The sequence below is a fragment of the Lampris incognitus genome, chromosome 14 (genome assembly GCF_029633865.1).
Source record: "Lampris incognitus isolate fLamInc1 chromosome 14, fLamInc1.hap2, whole genome shotgun sequence".
Classification (NCBI taxonomy): Eukaryota; Metazoa; Chordata; class Actinopteri; order Lampriformes; family Lampridae; genus Lampris; species Lampris incognitus.
In genome coordinates, this window is record NC_079224.1 from 50,698,711 (window position 1) to 50,714,508 (window position 15,798).

General features: G+C 44.5%; 1 protein-coding gene across 1 annotated transcript in view; it reads left to right on the forward strand.

Moving 5' to 3' along the window:
* Positions 1–15,798, forward strand: part of riok1 (RIO kinase 1 (yeast)) — a 36,836-nt gene that overhangs the window by 9,454 nt on the left and 11,584 nt on the right. The window contains exons 7-11 of the mRNA XM_056292777.1: positions 4,216–4,328; positions 4,651–4,731; positions 8,606–8,692; positions 8,866–9,003; positions 10,146–10,249. Coding sequence (XP_056148752.1) covers positions 4,216–4,328; positions 4,651–4,731; positions 8,606–8,692; positions 8,866–9,003; positions 10,146–10,249 — 523 coding nt within the window. The remainder of the gene's footprint in view (positions 1–4,215; positions 4,329–4,650; positions 4,732–8,605; positions 8,693–8,865; positions 9,004–10,145; positions 10,250–15,798) is intronic.

The following is a 15,798-nucleotide window of genomic DNA, read 5'->3' on the forward strand; positions in this document are numbered from 1 at the left end:
AACACAAGCCGACTCCGCCCCCCTCCCGAAGACAGCGTTTGCCAATGATTGCTGCTTCATCGAGTCCGGCCATAGTCGGATCTGCACTTTATTAAAGAATTGAACTTGTTGGATATTTGGAGACATGGTAAAGCAAATGCAGAAGAATATTCCTTTTATTCCAGCACTTATAAAACTTAAATCATGAATAGATTATTTTTTTTGTTTCAGCACTAATTGTTTTCAAAATTGATGTATGTCGTTACATCAGTATGGTTCTATCTGACCATGCAGCTATATCCTGGATTTATAAAGATGCTAAACATTGAGAGATCCCCTGAAATGGTGCTTTCAGCCAGGATGGCCTATGGACCCCACATTCAGAGAGTTTTGTTTTGGATAGCAAATAGACTATTTTGAATGCAACACTTCCCAAACAACTGCTAGCACAAGATCTCTCATTTGACCCCCTTTATTAGGGGTCAAATGAGAGAAACGAGAAAATAAAAGAACTAGAAATATATCTACCATAACAGGCCTAGCACTATAGATGCACATTACAAAACTACTCCTGCTCAGATCACAGCATAATGAGCTGTCAGCTAATAAAGCAATGTCCATTTATTAAGGCTCAAACAGTGTTATTGTGACCAGAGGAAAAGCCTGGGAAACTTTTAGCATGGTACATTAAACAACAACAGATAGAAGGGTCTATTAACCGTAGTGAAATTCCATGTGGTAGACCAATGTAGCAAATTCGGGGGGCGGCCCGGGAACCGCCGCAGCCGGGACGCGAACCTGTCTCTCCCACACCACAGGCAACTATGTTAACCAGTTGACTAAAGGGTCGGACCCGTTAGCCAAGGGCTAGCAAGTGTATTTATCCATGCATGTTACACTACCCCCCTCCTTCGGGAAGCGCGTCCCCACGCTTCAGCATATCCGCTCCCTCACGCCTCTGGGCGCATGCGCTTCCAATGGCCTCATGGTCTCACCATCCCACTTCTGACACCAATGTAGTGAGTTCGTGGGCCAGTCCGGGAACCGCCGCAGCCAGGATGCGAACCCGGATCTCCCGCACCACGGATGACAACGTTAACCAGTCGACTAGAGGGTCTGACCTGTTAGCCAAGGGCTAGCGAGTCTATTTATCCATGCATGTTACACTACCCCCTCCTTGGGAAAGCACGTTCCCGCACGTCAGCATATCAGCTCCATCGAGGACGCTTCTGGGCGCATGTGCTTCCGATGGCCTCATGGTCTCACAACCATCCCACTTCTGACACCAATGTAGTGAGGTGGCAAGTATTGGGCCAGATGTCTTACTTGCCAAAAGGAATGCGAAACGGTGCAGTGGCCTCTCGCTTCCTGGTGTAGTGATTGCCGTGATTCATCAGGACCTTAGCATTTGGTTGCTGCTGTGCAAATGTGTCCGTAGCAGCACCTTCTCGTGGTACCTCCTGTTTTCACAAAGTCTGCTGCAGGGGTGACGCCCCCCCCCTCCGGTGGTATAACCAGGTGGGTTGATTGGACTAGTCAGCCTTGGTTGACCGCCAATCTAGGAGGACAACTCTGATTTCAAACCCGGGTAGATGAAGCTTGTTAGCCTTGTCAGTCAGTTCATCTAGGACAGTGGTACTCACTAATTTTCTTAGGAGAGCCACTTATAAGTAAGACCATTCCTCAAAGAGCCACAGAGCTTGCAAAACATTTCGCAAATACAAAGCTACACACATAGGCTATACGTCTACCCATGATCCCACGCTGTTACGTAGCCTACGTTCTTTAACGTATCTTCAGTATGCTGCCATCTGCTGGATAATTCATTTCAATGTGCTAAGACAGGACACAAACGGAACCTATAGAAGTAAGTTATAGCTATGTTCTTATTGTTATCAGTGGATCTATATGAGGCGCAAAACAAAGTCTCGGGAGCCACACGCGGCTCGCGAGCCGCATAAAGAGTAATACTGATCTAGGAGAAGGCAAACTCTGATTTAAAACTGCCACTGCCTTGTGGGTATACTCGTCGACGGGAAAGGCTTTGGGAAGAAACCCTGAGGAAAAAACTGCATCCGTCTCCACTGCCAGTCATCTCGCTTAGTCTTGCCACTGGTAGTAGGTGGTCTCGGATGAGAGAGTGGGGCTGTTGATGCGCAGCTCTTCCTCACTTAAAACATCACGCAAGTCATCAGTCATCCATCACAGGATGACTAGATGGTCCTCGTCGCTGCGACGGATGAATAACGAATGAACCATGTGGTAGAACTGTAGTGGACCCAACAGATTAATGAGGCCTTCAGGGTCTTCTATGGGAAACTGTATAGCTCTTGAGTGCTCTTCCAGCCTGTATATGCAGACACAATGCCTAAACAACTTTCATATTCCTAGAATTTCTGAGGAGGAAAGTAGAGCATTAGATGGAGAATTAATTAGACTGGAAATTAAAGAGGTGATTGGCTGTATGCCGGCTGGAAAAGTGGCAGGTCCAGATGGCATCCCTATAGATATTTATAAAAATCACACACACATATGCAGATTTATTAAGGCAGAGCCTACACACACACACAGCACCTTACATACACCACACAGTTTATATTATTATCACTGCTTTTTTGTTTTGTTGTTATTTTATTGCTATTGTTGCTGCAGTGTTGAGGAGCTGAAACACAATTATTTTACTCTCTTGTACTTGTATAATGAGACGTAACAATAAAGGATCTTGGATCTTGGATCCAGTCTTTGCTGCTCTCTGTCTTGTCCTCTACTCCATGTTTGAAGGCCCTTAAGAACAGCCGGTATTCTAGGGGCTCTTCCTTACACACAAGAATGTTCTGAGGAGGCAGAGTGGCTAGTTTATGCTGCTTAGCTAGCATTTCAGGAAACCCCTTGTGAAGTCTCTGGTGTCTTTGCATGTGGCCAGGTACTTGCAGCAGTTGATCTTTGGACTTGTGTAGAATGTCATTACTCTGCGCTACCTGCCTTTTTGTGAGCAAAGGACACTTTGCTTGGCTGTGAACTAGCAGATCTATAGAATTGTTTGAACCCAAGTAGCAGTTTATCCTATCACAAATGGATGCTCTGGATGAGACAGAAAGCCCTTCCAACTCATTCAAGATCTTAATTTTAGCATAAGATGCTGCTAAAGTAGTCTGTATCTCTAACGCCCCCTTTCTCCTTTTAGTTTAGCTTCCTGTTCCTCTAAAAGTTGTCTCTGTTGTAGAGCAGATGCTTGGGCTAACAATGTAGCTGTCTCCAATTCTGTCTTGAGACGAGTAGACGAAGCAGAAGATGATGCAAAACCAATTAGCTTGATCTTTATTTATTTCATCTTCAAAAATCGGTTGACGTGTTCCTTTAACATTGTTATGCAATTCACAAAACTCCCAAACAGCCTGTTGAACTCCACCATTAATGTGGTTTGAATTAACGTTAAGCTATTATCATCACCATCATCTATTGATTGGCATATCTGACTCATTTGACCTTTTAGCTTAGCTAGCTTGGCCTTCCGTGAACTAATGGCGATTGCAACCTTTCCTCCATTACCTTAGTGGTGACTTTCACCACCCTTAGCTTCACAACCGTAGCTGTATCTCCAACTCCGTGCGCCATCCTTTATGAGCGAACTGGCTTAAAATGTCTTAACGTGAAATGATTCAGAGTCTGATAATTACCGTCCACAAAGCAGCATGGCTAAACGGCAAGAAACTGCGTGTCTCCTTCTACAATGATACCAGGCTGGTCCGCTAGCTGACAGTGTGAAAGAAACAGCACCTTGATATAGGGAGAGCTGAGACCTGAACTTGACTCACCACCACCGTATCTTGGATTAGTTGTAGTTATTCTTTCCTTGTGGTTTCAGACAATTATTATTAATATTAACAGTACAGTAGTCACAAAGGGCTCACCAAAAGTTCTCAACAGCAGTAAAAACAGAGAACAAATAAAATCAGACAATAAAAACTGCAGTCAGTTTTAGCAGAGCACCATACAAACGTAGCTGTAGTCAGCTGAGCTTCATTTAAATGTATTTAGCATTAGCAATATTCAGTGTTGAACTCTTTAGCCGATATTACACAGCACAGCTCCTCTACCCAGGTCAAGAGAGAAATCCTACGGACACACTGAAATGGGGCGTGACATTTATCCTACAGACGATGGAGACAGGCCTGCTTCTGCCGGCCGTGTCCTGACTCATGTCTCATAAATGAGTCCTGTTGTTTTTACCTTCAGGCCAATGTATACCATGCTACCACGGCCAGTGGAGAGAGCCGAGCCATCAAGATCTACAAGACGTCCATCTTACTGTTCAAAGACCGTGACAAATACGTCAGCGGGGAGTTTCGGTAAGGAGCCATGTTTCTAACAATGTCTACCAGGCTGCAGTGGGGACAGAAGAAAACAGAATTATTATTTCATATTTACATTTCTTTAAACTGAACGGCATTGTTTTCCCACAATAACATAGAAGCTGGGGAGGGTCTGTGCCGTGTGGATGTTTTTTCAGTTGTGTAAGATGAAATCTGTTTAAAATGATGATCCATATTTGAGTCATACTGGTTTCAGATGTAGATGAGAGCGTAGAGTGCGTTGGGTCACGTGATTTGCCCTGACAGCTGTAGACTTGAATGTCCAAGGTTGCATGAGTCACCATGTTCTTCACCACAGGTTCCGCCATGGATACTGTAAAGGCAACCCCAGGAAGATGGTGAGGACCTGGGCAGAGAAGGAGATGAGGAACCTGATCAGGTGAGCAGATCTGTGAATGTGACGAAACTAGACAAAATGTTGGTGAACTTGAGACATTGCTCATAAGAATTGCACTGAGCTTCAGGAACCATATTTGCCCTGTCCAGGGGTATCTCCGTGGCCTGGGGTATCTTCGTGTCCTGGGGTATCTTCCCTGTTCCCAGGGGTATCTCCCACTGTCTTTAAATGTGTTTGTCTAATCTCTGGCTGAGTGCTGAGCTGTGGTTAACAAATACACATATGTGTTGCTGAATGCAGACATCTGGGGAATAGGGGAGCTGTGAGTCATTTACTTTAAGCCATTAAGTAAGTCGTGCTGATATTTAATAGTGATATTATCATATTTAATAGTCATTGTTACTAGTAATTTTTTCCAGAAAGTGAGAATTGGTCCAAATAGACCCTTAAAGCCCTTGATGCAGTAAACCAGAGAAAGATGGTGGGGGATGAGGCGGGTGACTAGAGAAAGATGGTGAGGGGTGAGTGCAGTAAACCAGATAAAGATGGTGGGGGTGAGTGCAGTAAACCAGAGAAAGATGATGAGGGGTGAGTGCAGTAAACCAGAGAAAGATGGTGAGGGTAGACCAGAGAAAGATGGTGGGGGGTGAGTGCAGTAAACCAGAGAAAGATGGTGGGGGGTGAGTGCAGTAAACCAGAGAAAGGTGATGAGGGGTGAGTGCAGTAAACCAGAGAAAGATGGTGGGGGGTGAGTGCAGTAAACCAGAGAAAGATGGTGAGGGGTGAGAGCGGTAAACCAGAGAAAGATGGTGAGGGGTGAGAGCGGTAAACCAGAGAAAGATGGTGGGGGCTGAGTGCAGTAAACCAGAGAAAGATGGTGAGGGGTGAGAGCGGTAAACCAGAGAAAGATGGTGGGGGGTGAGTGCAGTAAACCAGAGAAAGATGGTGAGGGTAGACCAGAGAAAGATGGTGGGGGGTGAGTGCAGTAAACCAGAGAAAGATGGTGAGGGTAGACCAGAGAAAGATGGTGGGGGGTGAGTGCAGTAAACCAGAGAAAGATGGTGGGGGGTGAGTGCAGTAAACCAGAGAAAGATGGTGGGGGGTGACCAGAGAAAGATGGTGGGGGGTGAGTGCAGTAAACCAGAGAAAGATGGTGGGGGGTGAGTGCAGTAAACCAGAGAAAGATGATGAGGGTAGACCAGAGAAAGATGGTGGGGGTGAGTGCAGTAAACCAGAGAAAGATGGTGGGGGGTGAGTGCAGTAAACCAGAGAAAGATGATGAGGGGTGAGTGCAGTAAACCAGAGAAAGATGGTGGGGGTGAGTGCAGTAAACCAGAGAAAGATGGTGAGGGTAGACCAGAGAAAGATGGTGGGGGGTGAGTGCAGTAAACCAGAGAAAGATGGTGGGGGGTGAGTGCAGTAAACCAGAGAAAGATGATGAGGGGTGAGTGCAGTAAACCAGAGAAAGATGGTGAGGGGTGAGTGCAGTAAACCAGAGAAAGATGGTGGGGGGTGAGTGCAGTAAACCAGAGAAAGATGGTGGGGGGTGAGTGCAGTAAACCAGAGAAAGATGATGAGGGGTGAGTGCAGTAAACCAGAGAAAGATGGTGAGGGGTGAGTGCAGTAAACCAGAGAAAGATGGTGGGGGGTGAGTGCAGTAAACCAGAGAAAGATGATGAGGGGTGAGTGCAGTAAACCAGAGAAAGATGGTGAGGGGTGAGTGCAGTAAACCAGAGAAAGATGGTGGGGGGTGAGTGCAGTAAACCAGAGAAAGATGGTGGGGGGTGAGTGCAGTAAACCAGAGAAAGATGGTGGGGGGTGAGTGCAGTAAACCAGAGAAAGGTGATGAGGGGTGAGTGCAGTAAACCAGAGAAAGATGGTGGGGGGTGAGTGCAGTAAACCAGAGAAAGATGTTGGGGGGTGAGTGCAGTAAACCAGAGAAAGATGGTGAGGGGTGAGAGCGGTAAACCAGAGAAAGATGGTGGGGGGTGACCAGAGAAAGATGGTGGGGGCTGAGTGCAGTAAACCAGAGAAAGATAGTGAGGGGTGAGAGCGGTAAACCAGAGAAAGATGGTGGGGGGTGAGTGCAGTAAACCAGAGAAAGATGGTGGGGGGTGAGTGCAGTAAACCAGAGAAAGATGGTGGGGGGTGACCAGAGAAAGATGGTGGGGGCTGAGTGCAGTAAACCAGAGAAAGATGGTGAGGGGTGAGAGCGGTAAACCAGAGAAAGATGGTGGGGGGTGAGTGTAGCAGGAATTCTCTCTTGGTCTGTGGTTGTGGTACTGGGTCAGACTTCTTACACTGTTTACACTATCTACATTTTAGCGTATTTACAGTTTAGTGTGCGTAGATTTTAGTGCGTTTACACTTAAGTGTCTTTAGAAGTAAACATGTTTACACTTGTGTTCAGACATTCATGGTTCAGCAAGAATCCTCGCTAAATCGAGACCATGTGATCATATTACACCAAGTCCTGCCTCCCTTCATTGGCTTCCTATCCATGTTAAGTCAGAGTACAAGGTGTTCCTGCTGACATTAGCATATTTAGCTTTAAACGTGTTTAGATTTAAACATGTTCAGACTTTAGCATGTTTAGATTTAAACGTGTTTAGATTTAAACATGTTTAGATTTAAACATGTTTAGGTTTAGACATGTTCAGACTTTAGCGTGTTTAGATTTAAACATGTTCAGGCTTTAGCATGTTCAGACTTTAGCATGTTTAGATTTAAACGTGTTTAGATTTAAATATGTTCAGAAATTAGCATGTTTAGATTTAAACGTGTTCAGACATTTGCATGTTTAGATTTAAACGTGTTTAGATTTAAACATGTTTAGATTTAAACATGTTTAGGTTTAGACATGTTCAGACTTTAGCATGTTTAGATTTAAACGTGTTCAGACTTTAGCGTGTTTAGATTTAAATGTGTTCAGGCTTTAGCGTGTTTAGATTTAAACGTGTTCAGGCTTTAGCATGTTTAGATTTAAACGTGTTTAGATTTAAACATGTTCGGACATTAATATGTTTAGATTTAAACGTGTTCAGACTTAAGCATGTTTAGATTTAAACGTGTTTAGATTTAAACATGTTCGGACATTAGCATGTTTAGTTTTAAATGTGTTTAGATTTAAACATGTTCAGACTTTAGCGTGTTTAGATTTAAACATGTTCAGGCTTTAGCGTGTTCAGACTTTAGCGTGTTTAGATTTAAATGTGTTCAGGCTTTAGCGTGTTTAGATTTAAACGTGTTCAGGCTTTAGCGTGTTTAGATTTAAACGTGTTCAGGCTTTAGCATGTTTAGATTTAAACGTGTTTAAATTTAAACATGTTCGGACATTAGTATGTTTAGATTTAAACGTGTTCAGACTTTAGCATGTTTAGATTTAAACGTGTTTAGATTTAAACATGTTCGGACATTAGCATGTTTAGTTTTAAATGTGTTTAGATTTAAACATGTTCAGACTTTAGCGTGTTTAGATTTAAACGTGTTCAGACTTTAGCATGTTTAAATTTAAACGTGTTTAGATTTAAACATGTGCAGGCTTTAGCTTGTTCAGACTTTAGCATGTTTAGATTTAAACGTGTTCAGACTTTAGCATGTTTAGATTTAAACGTGTTTAGATTTAAACATGTTCGGACATTAGCATGTTTAGTTTTAAACGTGTTTAGATTTAAACATGTTCAGACATTTGCATGTTTAGTTTTAAATGTGTTTAGATTTAAACATGTTCAGAATTTAGCGTGTTTAGATTTAAACATGTTCAGGCTTTAGCGTGTTCAGACTTTAGCATGTTTAAATTTAAACGTGTTTAGATTTAAACATGTGCAGGCTTTAGCTTGTTCAGACTTTAGCATGTTTAGATTTAAACGTGTTCAGACTTTAGTGTATTTAGACTTTCTTGTGTCTTTGTGTTCAGACTGCAGACTGCTGGGATCCCTAGCCCGGAGCCTGTGATGCTGCGCAGCCATGTTTTACTGATGTCCTTCATCGGCAGGGACGATATGTAAGAACCAGTCACATGGCATGGCACGCTGGTGGGCATGTCAGAGAGGCCTGGAGTGGAATGGCTAATGGAATGCTAACTCTCTTTAAATTTGAGTCACTGCCGTTGGTTTGTTTGGCTGTTAAGTGATGGCCGTCAGTTTGTTGATGGAGGAAACATGTATTTTGTCCCAGGCCGGCTCCTCTACTGAAGAATGCTGCTCTGTCAGAGTCCAAGGCCCGCGAGCTGTACCTACAGCTCCTATACAACATGAGGAAGATGTACCACGATGCCCGCTTGGTCCACGCTGACCTCAGCGAGTTCAACATACTGTATGGTTCTCCCAATTAAAACTCAAACTAATATAATTTGGAAGACATGCTGATATAAAACCTTTCTTTCTCATCCATTAAGACAGTTATCCATTTCTTAATGTAGCTCTGTAACAATGAATACGAAAAGTGTACAGTTTGTATTTTTATATCAGTTGGAATTTCCTTTTGTGTTACTTACGTTGTTTACTCATAGGTGTGCGTCAAACTTCAAACCAAGAATTGTAATGAACGCTATCTGCACTCCGTCTTATCATACAACCATCTTCTGCCCATTTTTCCAAACTCTTGTCAGGAATCCTTTCTATCAGATGTGATAAGAAAAGATGAGAAGATGCTCCCCAAAAAACCTGATTCCCTTTCCCTGTTCGTTGGCTTTTATCCACCTGAAAGACGTAGCGATGTTTGTCATTTCTCCATGTACCACCCTGATGTGGGTTTAGAAGTTAAAATGCTCATAAAAACCCATTTGTCTAGAAATAACCATCCTGTCCTGTCCTTGATTAAGACTTTTTTTGTTTTAAGCTACGATCCTGTACATGAGCTCCATCCCAAATGAATGAGAGTCAGCAGGGCTGTTGTGTCAGAAACACACCAAAGAACCTGCTGGAACCTGAGTTGTACTTATTGATGTAGTACTATGTGTTGGTGAACACTTCTACCAGCTTGTTCTGTCACATCTGTTGGTTAGACACAACACCTTCACTTCTTCTGCACACTCAACACTACCTGCCTTCTTCTTCCTCATCTGGCTGCTGTGATGAAGGTGGTAACATGATGCACCCAGTCATCGTTCCTGGTGAAGTCCTACCAGACACCACCATCCACATCACACCCTGCTTCAGACTGCAGCAGATAGATTAGATGTTGTCTTAAATACAGCAGAAAAGTACCTAAAGAACGTTTCTTAGCATGTAAATCTTCAGGATTGTAGCCTCTTAACAGCTTTCTGATTCATATCTATAGTTTTTGATGGGAGAGACATCAAATTATGTTTGCAAGCAATTACAGATGTGAACTCTGAATTACAATGTATCTCGGTGTAAATCCTGGGTTGAAGTGTGGCAGTCAGCCATGTTGGTAAATGTGACTCGGTTGTTTTAATGTCGTGTTGTGTTTCTTCTATTTCATCCTGTGTTCAGTTATCATGATGGAGACGCCTACATAATAGATGTCTCCCAGTCTGTGGAACATGACCATCCTCATTCTCTGGAGTTCCTCAGAAAAGACTGCAGTAACATCACCGGTAACATCCATCACATCACATTGCCACAACCTGGAATTACTTTAAGAACTATTAGTGCAACTTTTATTATACAATTATTATACAACTAGCTTTAACAGCTGTTACTGGCCTGAACGCTGAATGTGGTACACTTGGATTTTTATTAATTTTCTTAGTTATTTAGTTATTTAAAACAATGTGCAGGCACATGTTAAAAATGAAATGAGCCGCAGCCCTCATTTCATTTTTAACATGTGCCTGCACATTGTTTTTAATGACAATAAAATTGAATTGAATTGAATTTACTGCAAATGTCTTGATGCATGCTCAATAATCCAGGTAAGGAAATCACCGAAAGGTGAATCAGTTCCTTCATCAGGACACAACGTTTATTGACAGCAACGTTTCATCATCATCTAAGTGACCTCTTCAGTCTCACCTGACTGCAGGTACCCCCACCCTTATAAACAATATAGTGAATGCAGGTACCCCACCCTTATAACAGTGAATGCAGGTGTCCCCACCCTTATAAACAATACAGTGACTGCAGGTGTCCCACCCTTATAAACAATACAGTGGTATAACCACCCAAAACAACCACTAGTTTCATATGCAAATATGGGTGTGACCATTAACTAGAGTTACAATGGTCATGTGTACTATTCACAGAGGATTGAGGAATAGTTGCAATCACAGCATTGTAAGGTGGTGACAGATGTACTCTTAGCCCCCCCGGTTAAGGGATGGTCGTTCCCTCTTCACATAGATGGCCTCTTTGACCCCCTTTCAAACCAGCGTTCCTCCCTATCAAGGATGTGATAGGGAGGAACATAGTGGCCACTGGTCTGTAGATGGTGTAGACTGTGGAGTCCTGGTCTGTAGATGGTGTAGACTGTGGAGTCCTGGTCTGTAGATGGTGTAGACTGTGGAGTCCTGGTCTGTAGATGGTGTAGACTGTGGAGTCCTGGCCTGACGTGTTAGCTCTCCTGTGTTGGCCAGCATCTGTTTAGTTTCCCCAATGTACAAGTCACGGCAATGACTTGTACATTGGAAGACGCAGAACACAGGAAGAATTGGAAACGGATGAGCCACTGTGGCAACCCCCAACTTGAGCAGCCGAAAGTAGTAGTAGTAGACAAGTCACGGCAATCCTCCTGGCACTTAACAGCTACACTCTATTGCTCTGTTTGTGCCAGGGGACCCAATCCTTGAGGTGGACCAACTTCTGGTGCAGTGTGTTTTGGGGTTTGAAAGCAACTGAGATGTGGTGTTTGGAAAATACACGCCTCAACTGTTCTGACACTCCCGCCACATACGGAGTCACCACTGGTTTACACTTCGGCAGCTGTTGTCCTTCTCCTCTCTTGATAGGCTGGTGCACTGTTTGGGCGTCTTCCTGGCTTTGACAAACACCCAGTTAGCATAACCACACTTAACCAGGACCTGTTTAATGTGGGATTTCTCCCCTTTCCCGGCTGCTGTGTCGGTGGGGACGTTGTCAGCTCGGTGGTCCAGCGTCCTGATGACTCCTAGTTTGTGCTCCAGTGGATGATGAGAGTCAAACCTTAAGTACTGATCAGTATGTGTTGGTTAACGGTAAACATCAACAATCAAATGTCCCCCATCACCAATTGCAATCTCACAGTGTAAGAAGACTAACCCGTCATGTTCCACATCCTCCCTGGTGAACTTGATGTGGTGTCCACAGAGTTAATGTGGTCGGTGAAATGTGCTATGTCCTGAGATTTACACCTAGGTGGTGTCCCTGGATAGGACATCAGAGCCTCTTTTCCACTTCCTCCATAGACAAGTTGGCCACTACAGGTGAGACTGGGGAACCCATAGCACTCCCATGCCTCTGCCTATAGTACTGCCCTCTGTATGTGAAGTACGTGGACTGAAGACACAGCTTCAGGAGCACACACACTTGTCAGTGTGAAGGGTGGTCTTCTTAGCGATTGGTTCAGATTTGTGGACAACATCTGGGTTGCTTTCAAACCCCAAAACAAACTGCACCAGAAGTTGGTCCACCCAAGGATCGGGTCCCCCAGCACAAACAGACTAATATAGTGTAGCTGGTAAGTGCCAGGAGGATTGCAGTGACTTGTACATTGGGGAAACTGAACAGATGCTGGCCAAGAGGATGGCACAACACAGGAGAGCTAACACGTCAGGCCAGGACTCCACAGTCTACACCATCTACAGACCAGTGGCCACTCTTTCAAGGATGAGGATGTGCACATCCTTGATAGGGAGGAACACTGGTTTGAACGGGGAGTCAAAGAGGCCATCTATGTGGAGAGGGAACGACCATCCCTGAACCGAGGGGGGACTAACACCCTTTTTACACCAAAATTAGCGAGGTATAGGCAGGTTTTTTAAACGCGGGTAAACACGCTAAAAATAGGCAATTGACTCCTTTCACAGTGCCAGCAGACCCGGGTCTGACTGCCAGCAGACGAGTTTGACTTTCTTTTTTTTTCTTCTGTAGCGTCATTTTTGACGTCATGGCGTTCGTGATGTCACGGACGTGCCGGAAAACAGGGAAGTAAACAGTAGAAAGCAGCATGGAAGCCAGAGAGACGTTTAACATTACTTTTTTATATCTTGTACTTCCGTCTCTCTTTCAAACCACACAAACTCAACGCAGACTGAATGGTGTCCGAGCGCTGCTTGAACGAAGATGCTGTACCCACAAATAATAAATCCTCAGTTGCCGGAGTGATTTTATGATGCACGGACAATGGCGCTACGTCATTGCGCAAATTAGCGTGTCCACCCGGGTGTCATGTTTACACCAATATCGATCAGAAGTGGAACCAATAAATACCCGTGACTACTGCAGAGTCATTTGACCCGGGAGTGAGTGCCGATTGTACCCTTTTACATTGACCACCAAAGGCAGATGTTAGTGGGTGTTAGCGGGTTTTTTGGCCAGTGTGAAAGGGGCTTAAAGAGTACATCTGTCACCATCTTACAATGCTGTGATTGCAGCTATTGCCCAACCCTCTGTGAATAGTACACGTGGCCATTGTAACTCTAGTTAATGGTCACCTATATTTGCATATGAAATATTGGTTCGGGTGGTGATTAGGGATGCCAACTCGACTTTGTTGTATTCCGGGAGATTTTTTTTGGGGGGGGGGGGGGTTCTGTGTGTTCGGCAGATCAGAATTGCCACGACAACCTATAAATAGCCTCACCACAGTACAAGAGAACAAATCTAATCGCAAAAATGTACACCCCACTCTTCCGCATTACACAGCCATGTGCAATGTCAACCCACAAGTATCACACACATACATACACAAAACGGCCTATTGTCCCTCTCGCTATCGGAGCTGTCCTTTTCAGCACCACACGACAACAACGACAAGTAGGCCCAATAGTCCAGCAATAAAAACAACCTATACATACACTGCTCAAATATACTTGTACAGAAACCCAGCAAAAATGTACAATATATTTTTCTTACCTTATTGCTGTCCCCCTAGCTCCCTCCACTTGAGTTTGTACTTCCCCCGGCCTTTTTTTCTGCGCTCAACAAGTCCAGGTTCTTTTTCAAATACTCAGAACTCTCCACAGGTCATGCTGTAGTTGAGCAACACCTGCAGTTTGGCTTTAACCAGATTCTCGGTCATCCGATTTCACTCCTTGGTCCAGAGCTGGGTCATGAGGCTGAAGACCCTCTCACAGTATGCATTCGATATTGGGATGGAGACTGCAAAGGAAATCAGTTTCTTCATTTCGCTGTTTCCCTCGGGTAACCGTCTCAAAACCTGCACCCATTTCTGGCCCACAGACGATTCCTGTGCGATCTCGTCCTGCACTTGCACCACAATGCAGTATTCATCATACAGTCTGTCAGTGTCCATGTCCAACTGCAGACCTGTAACCAGAGTCTCGATTTGAGGCCACGTCACCGGGCTACTGAGAGAGAGGGCAGGCATTAGTTTGAATATGGACCCTTCATAGTCGTACCATTTCTCCAGGTAAGTAATGCAACGTGTCAGTGTTGCAGCAGCCTCTTCTCTGAATTTCCTCGCGTCCGCTGAGGAGAGATTCCCCAGAATGACCTCTGCAGATCTTCCGTAGAACCGGTCTTGTATTCTCTGTTTGAGTTTGGAGCGAAGGTCTTCCATGAGTGGATGTAGCTCTGTGCAGTTTGCCTCGTTGCGTTCCAGGTTTTTGACAGAGCTGTGAAAGATGACCATCAGGTTGTGTAGGAAATACACAACATAGCGGGAGAGACTCTGGTTCCTCGGCGGAGAAAGCTTCCCACACTGTTCTGTTGCATTGGTCTTCTCCTTCAGAACACGAAGTATGCATGTAAAGCTGGCCAGCTGTGAAGGATGCGCTCGACTGCAGGCAGAAGTGATAACCACCTTGTGGGTACATGGCTTAATACATCATGGTACTCCATTTCAACGAACTCCAAAAAGGAGGCGAGATTTGCTGCGTTTTTTTGCTGAGGAAGAAAACTCACTGTATATTTTCAGTACGAGTGTTTCCACATCGAAGCTCATTTCATTCATTGCGTTTTTTAGGCAATTGTGAATAATGTGGCACTTGCATCCACATTGGATGAGCCCTGCATTCTTCTCTTTAAGTTTTTGGTAGACGGAGTTATGTTTTCCGAAGTTCACGGATGCATTGTCCGCCATATAACCAGAAACACTGTCTGTACTGAGCCCATTCTCGTTCAGAATACCGGTAATGTGTGTCGCAATTGCCGCAGTGCTCTCGTTGTGGTCTTTGTAAAAGTCCACCAAGCCATGTTTTATTCACTCTTGCTGAAAAAATCGCACTGCCAAGGGGAAGAATTTCTTGTTCCGCTTGTTTGATGCGTCGGATGCGATTGAAAAGAAAATTGCCGTCTCTAAATCCTTCAGCAACAGCTCCTGCGATTTGGGGGCTGAACACCCTCTGTGATGCTACGGGCCTTGGTCCTACCGCACGAGGTGTTCTGAGCGATGGCGGAATCGGAAGGATTTTTGGTAGCATCTTGTTCCCGCCGTCCAGGCTAGCATAGCTTAGATGGTGCAAAACCGAATGATACACCTGGCCTACCTCAGCGGCGATTATGAGATCTTCTTGGGATGAGTCCCTTTTCTCAAAAACAGAAGTGATGTGAGGTGTTCTCCTCTGTTGTTTCTCAGCATCTCTGTGCTTCTGACTATCAGCATGAGTACCAGTGCTGGTTTTATCCAAGCCAGTCAGACTAGCTTGGTCTAGTCGGAAAGGCACGAACTGACGAAGCCTCTTGGATGAGAGGCGAAACGTCTTCACGGATATAGTATACCAAGTCCAGTTGCACTTGATTCAGCTCCTTTGGATAACTATGACCTGGATGAATGAGGACATTCACAGACATGCTGGTTTTCCTTCACATTCTCCAGAGAAACTGTGGCGGCACAGCGTGCATTCAGCGACCATGTCAGCAACTTTTCGTAGCCAGTTTTTGAAACCCTTTTCCTCGCACCACTTGTCTTGAAAATGGCAGAGATATTTGTTTTCCTGTGGTTCTGCCATGTCGATGGCGGTTCGAGTAAACGTTAATTGCAACTATA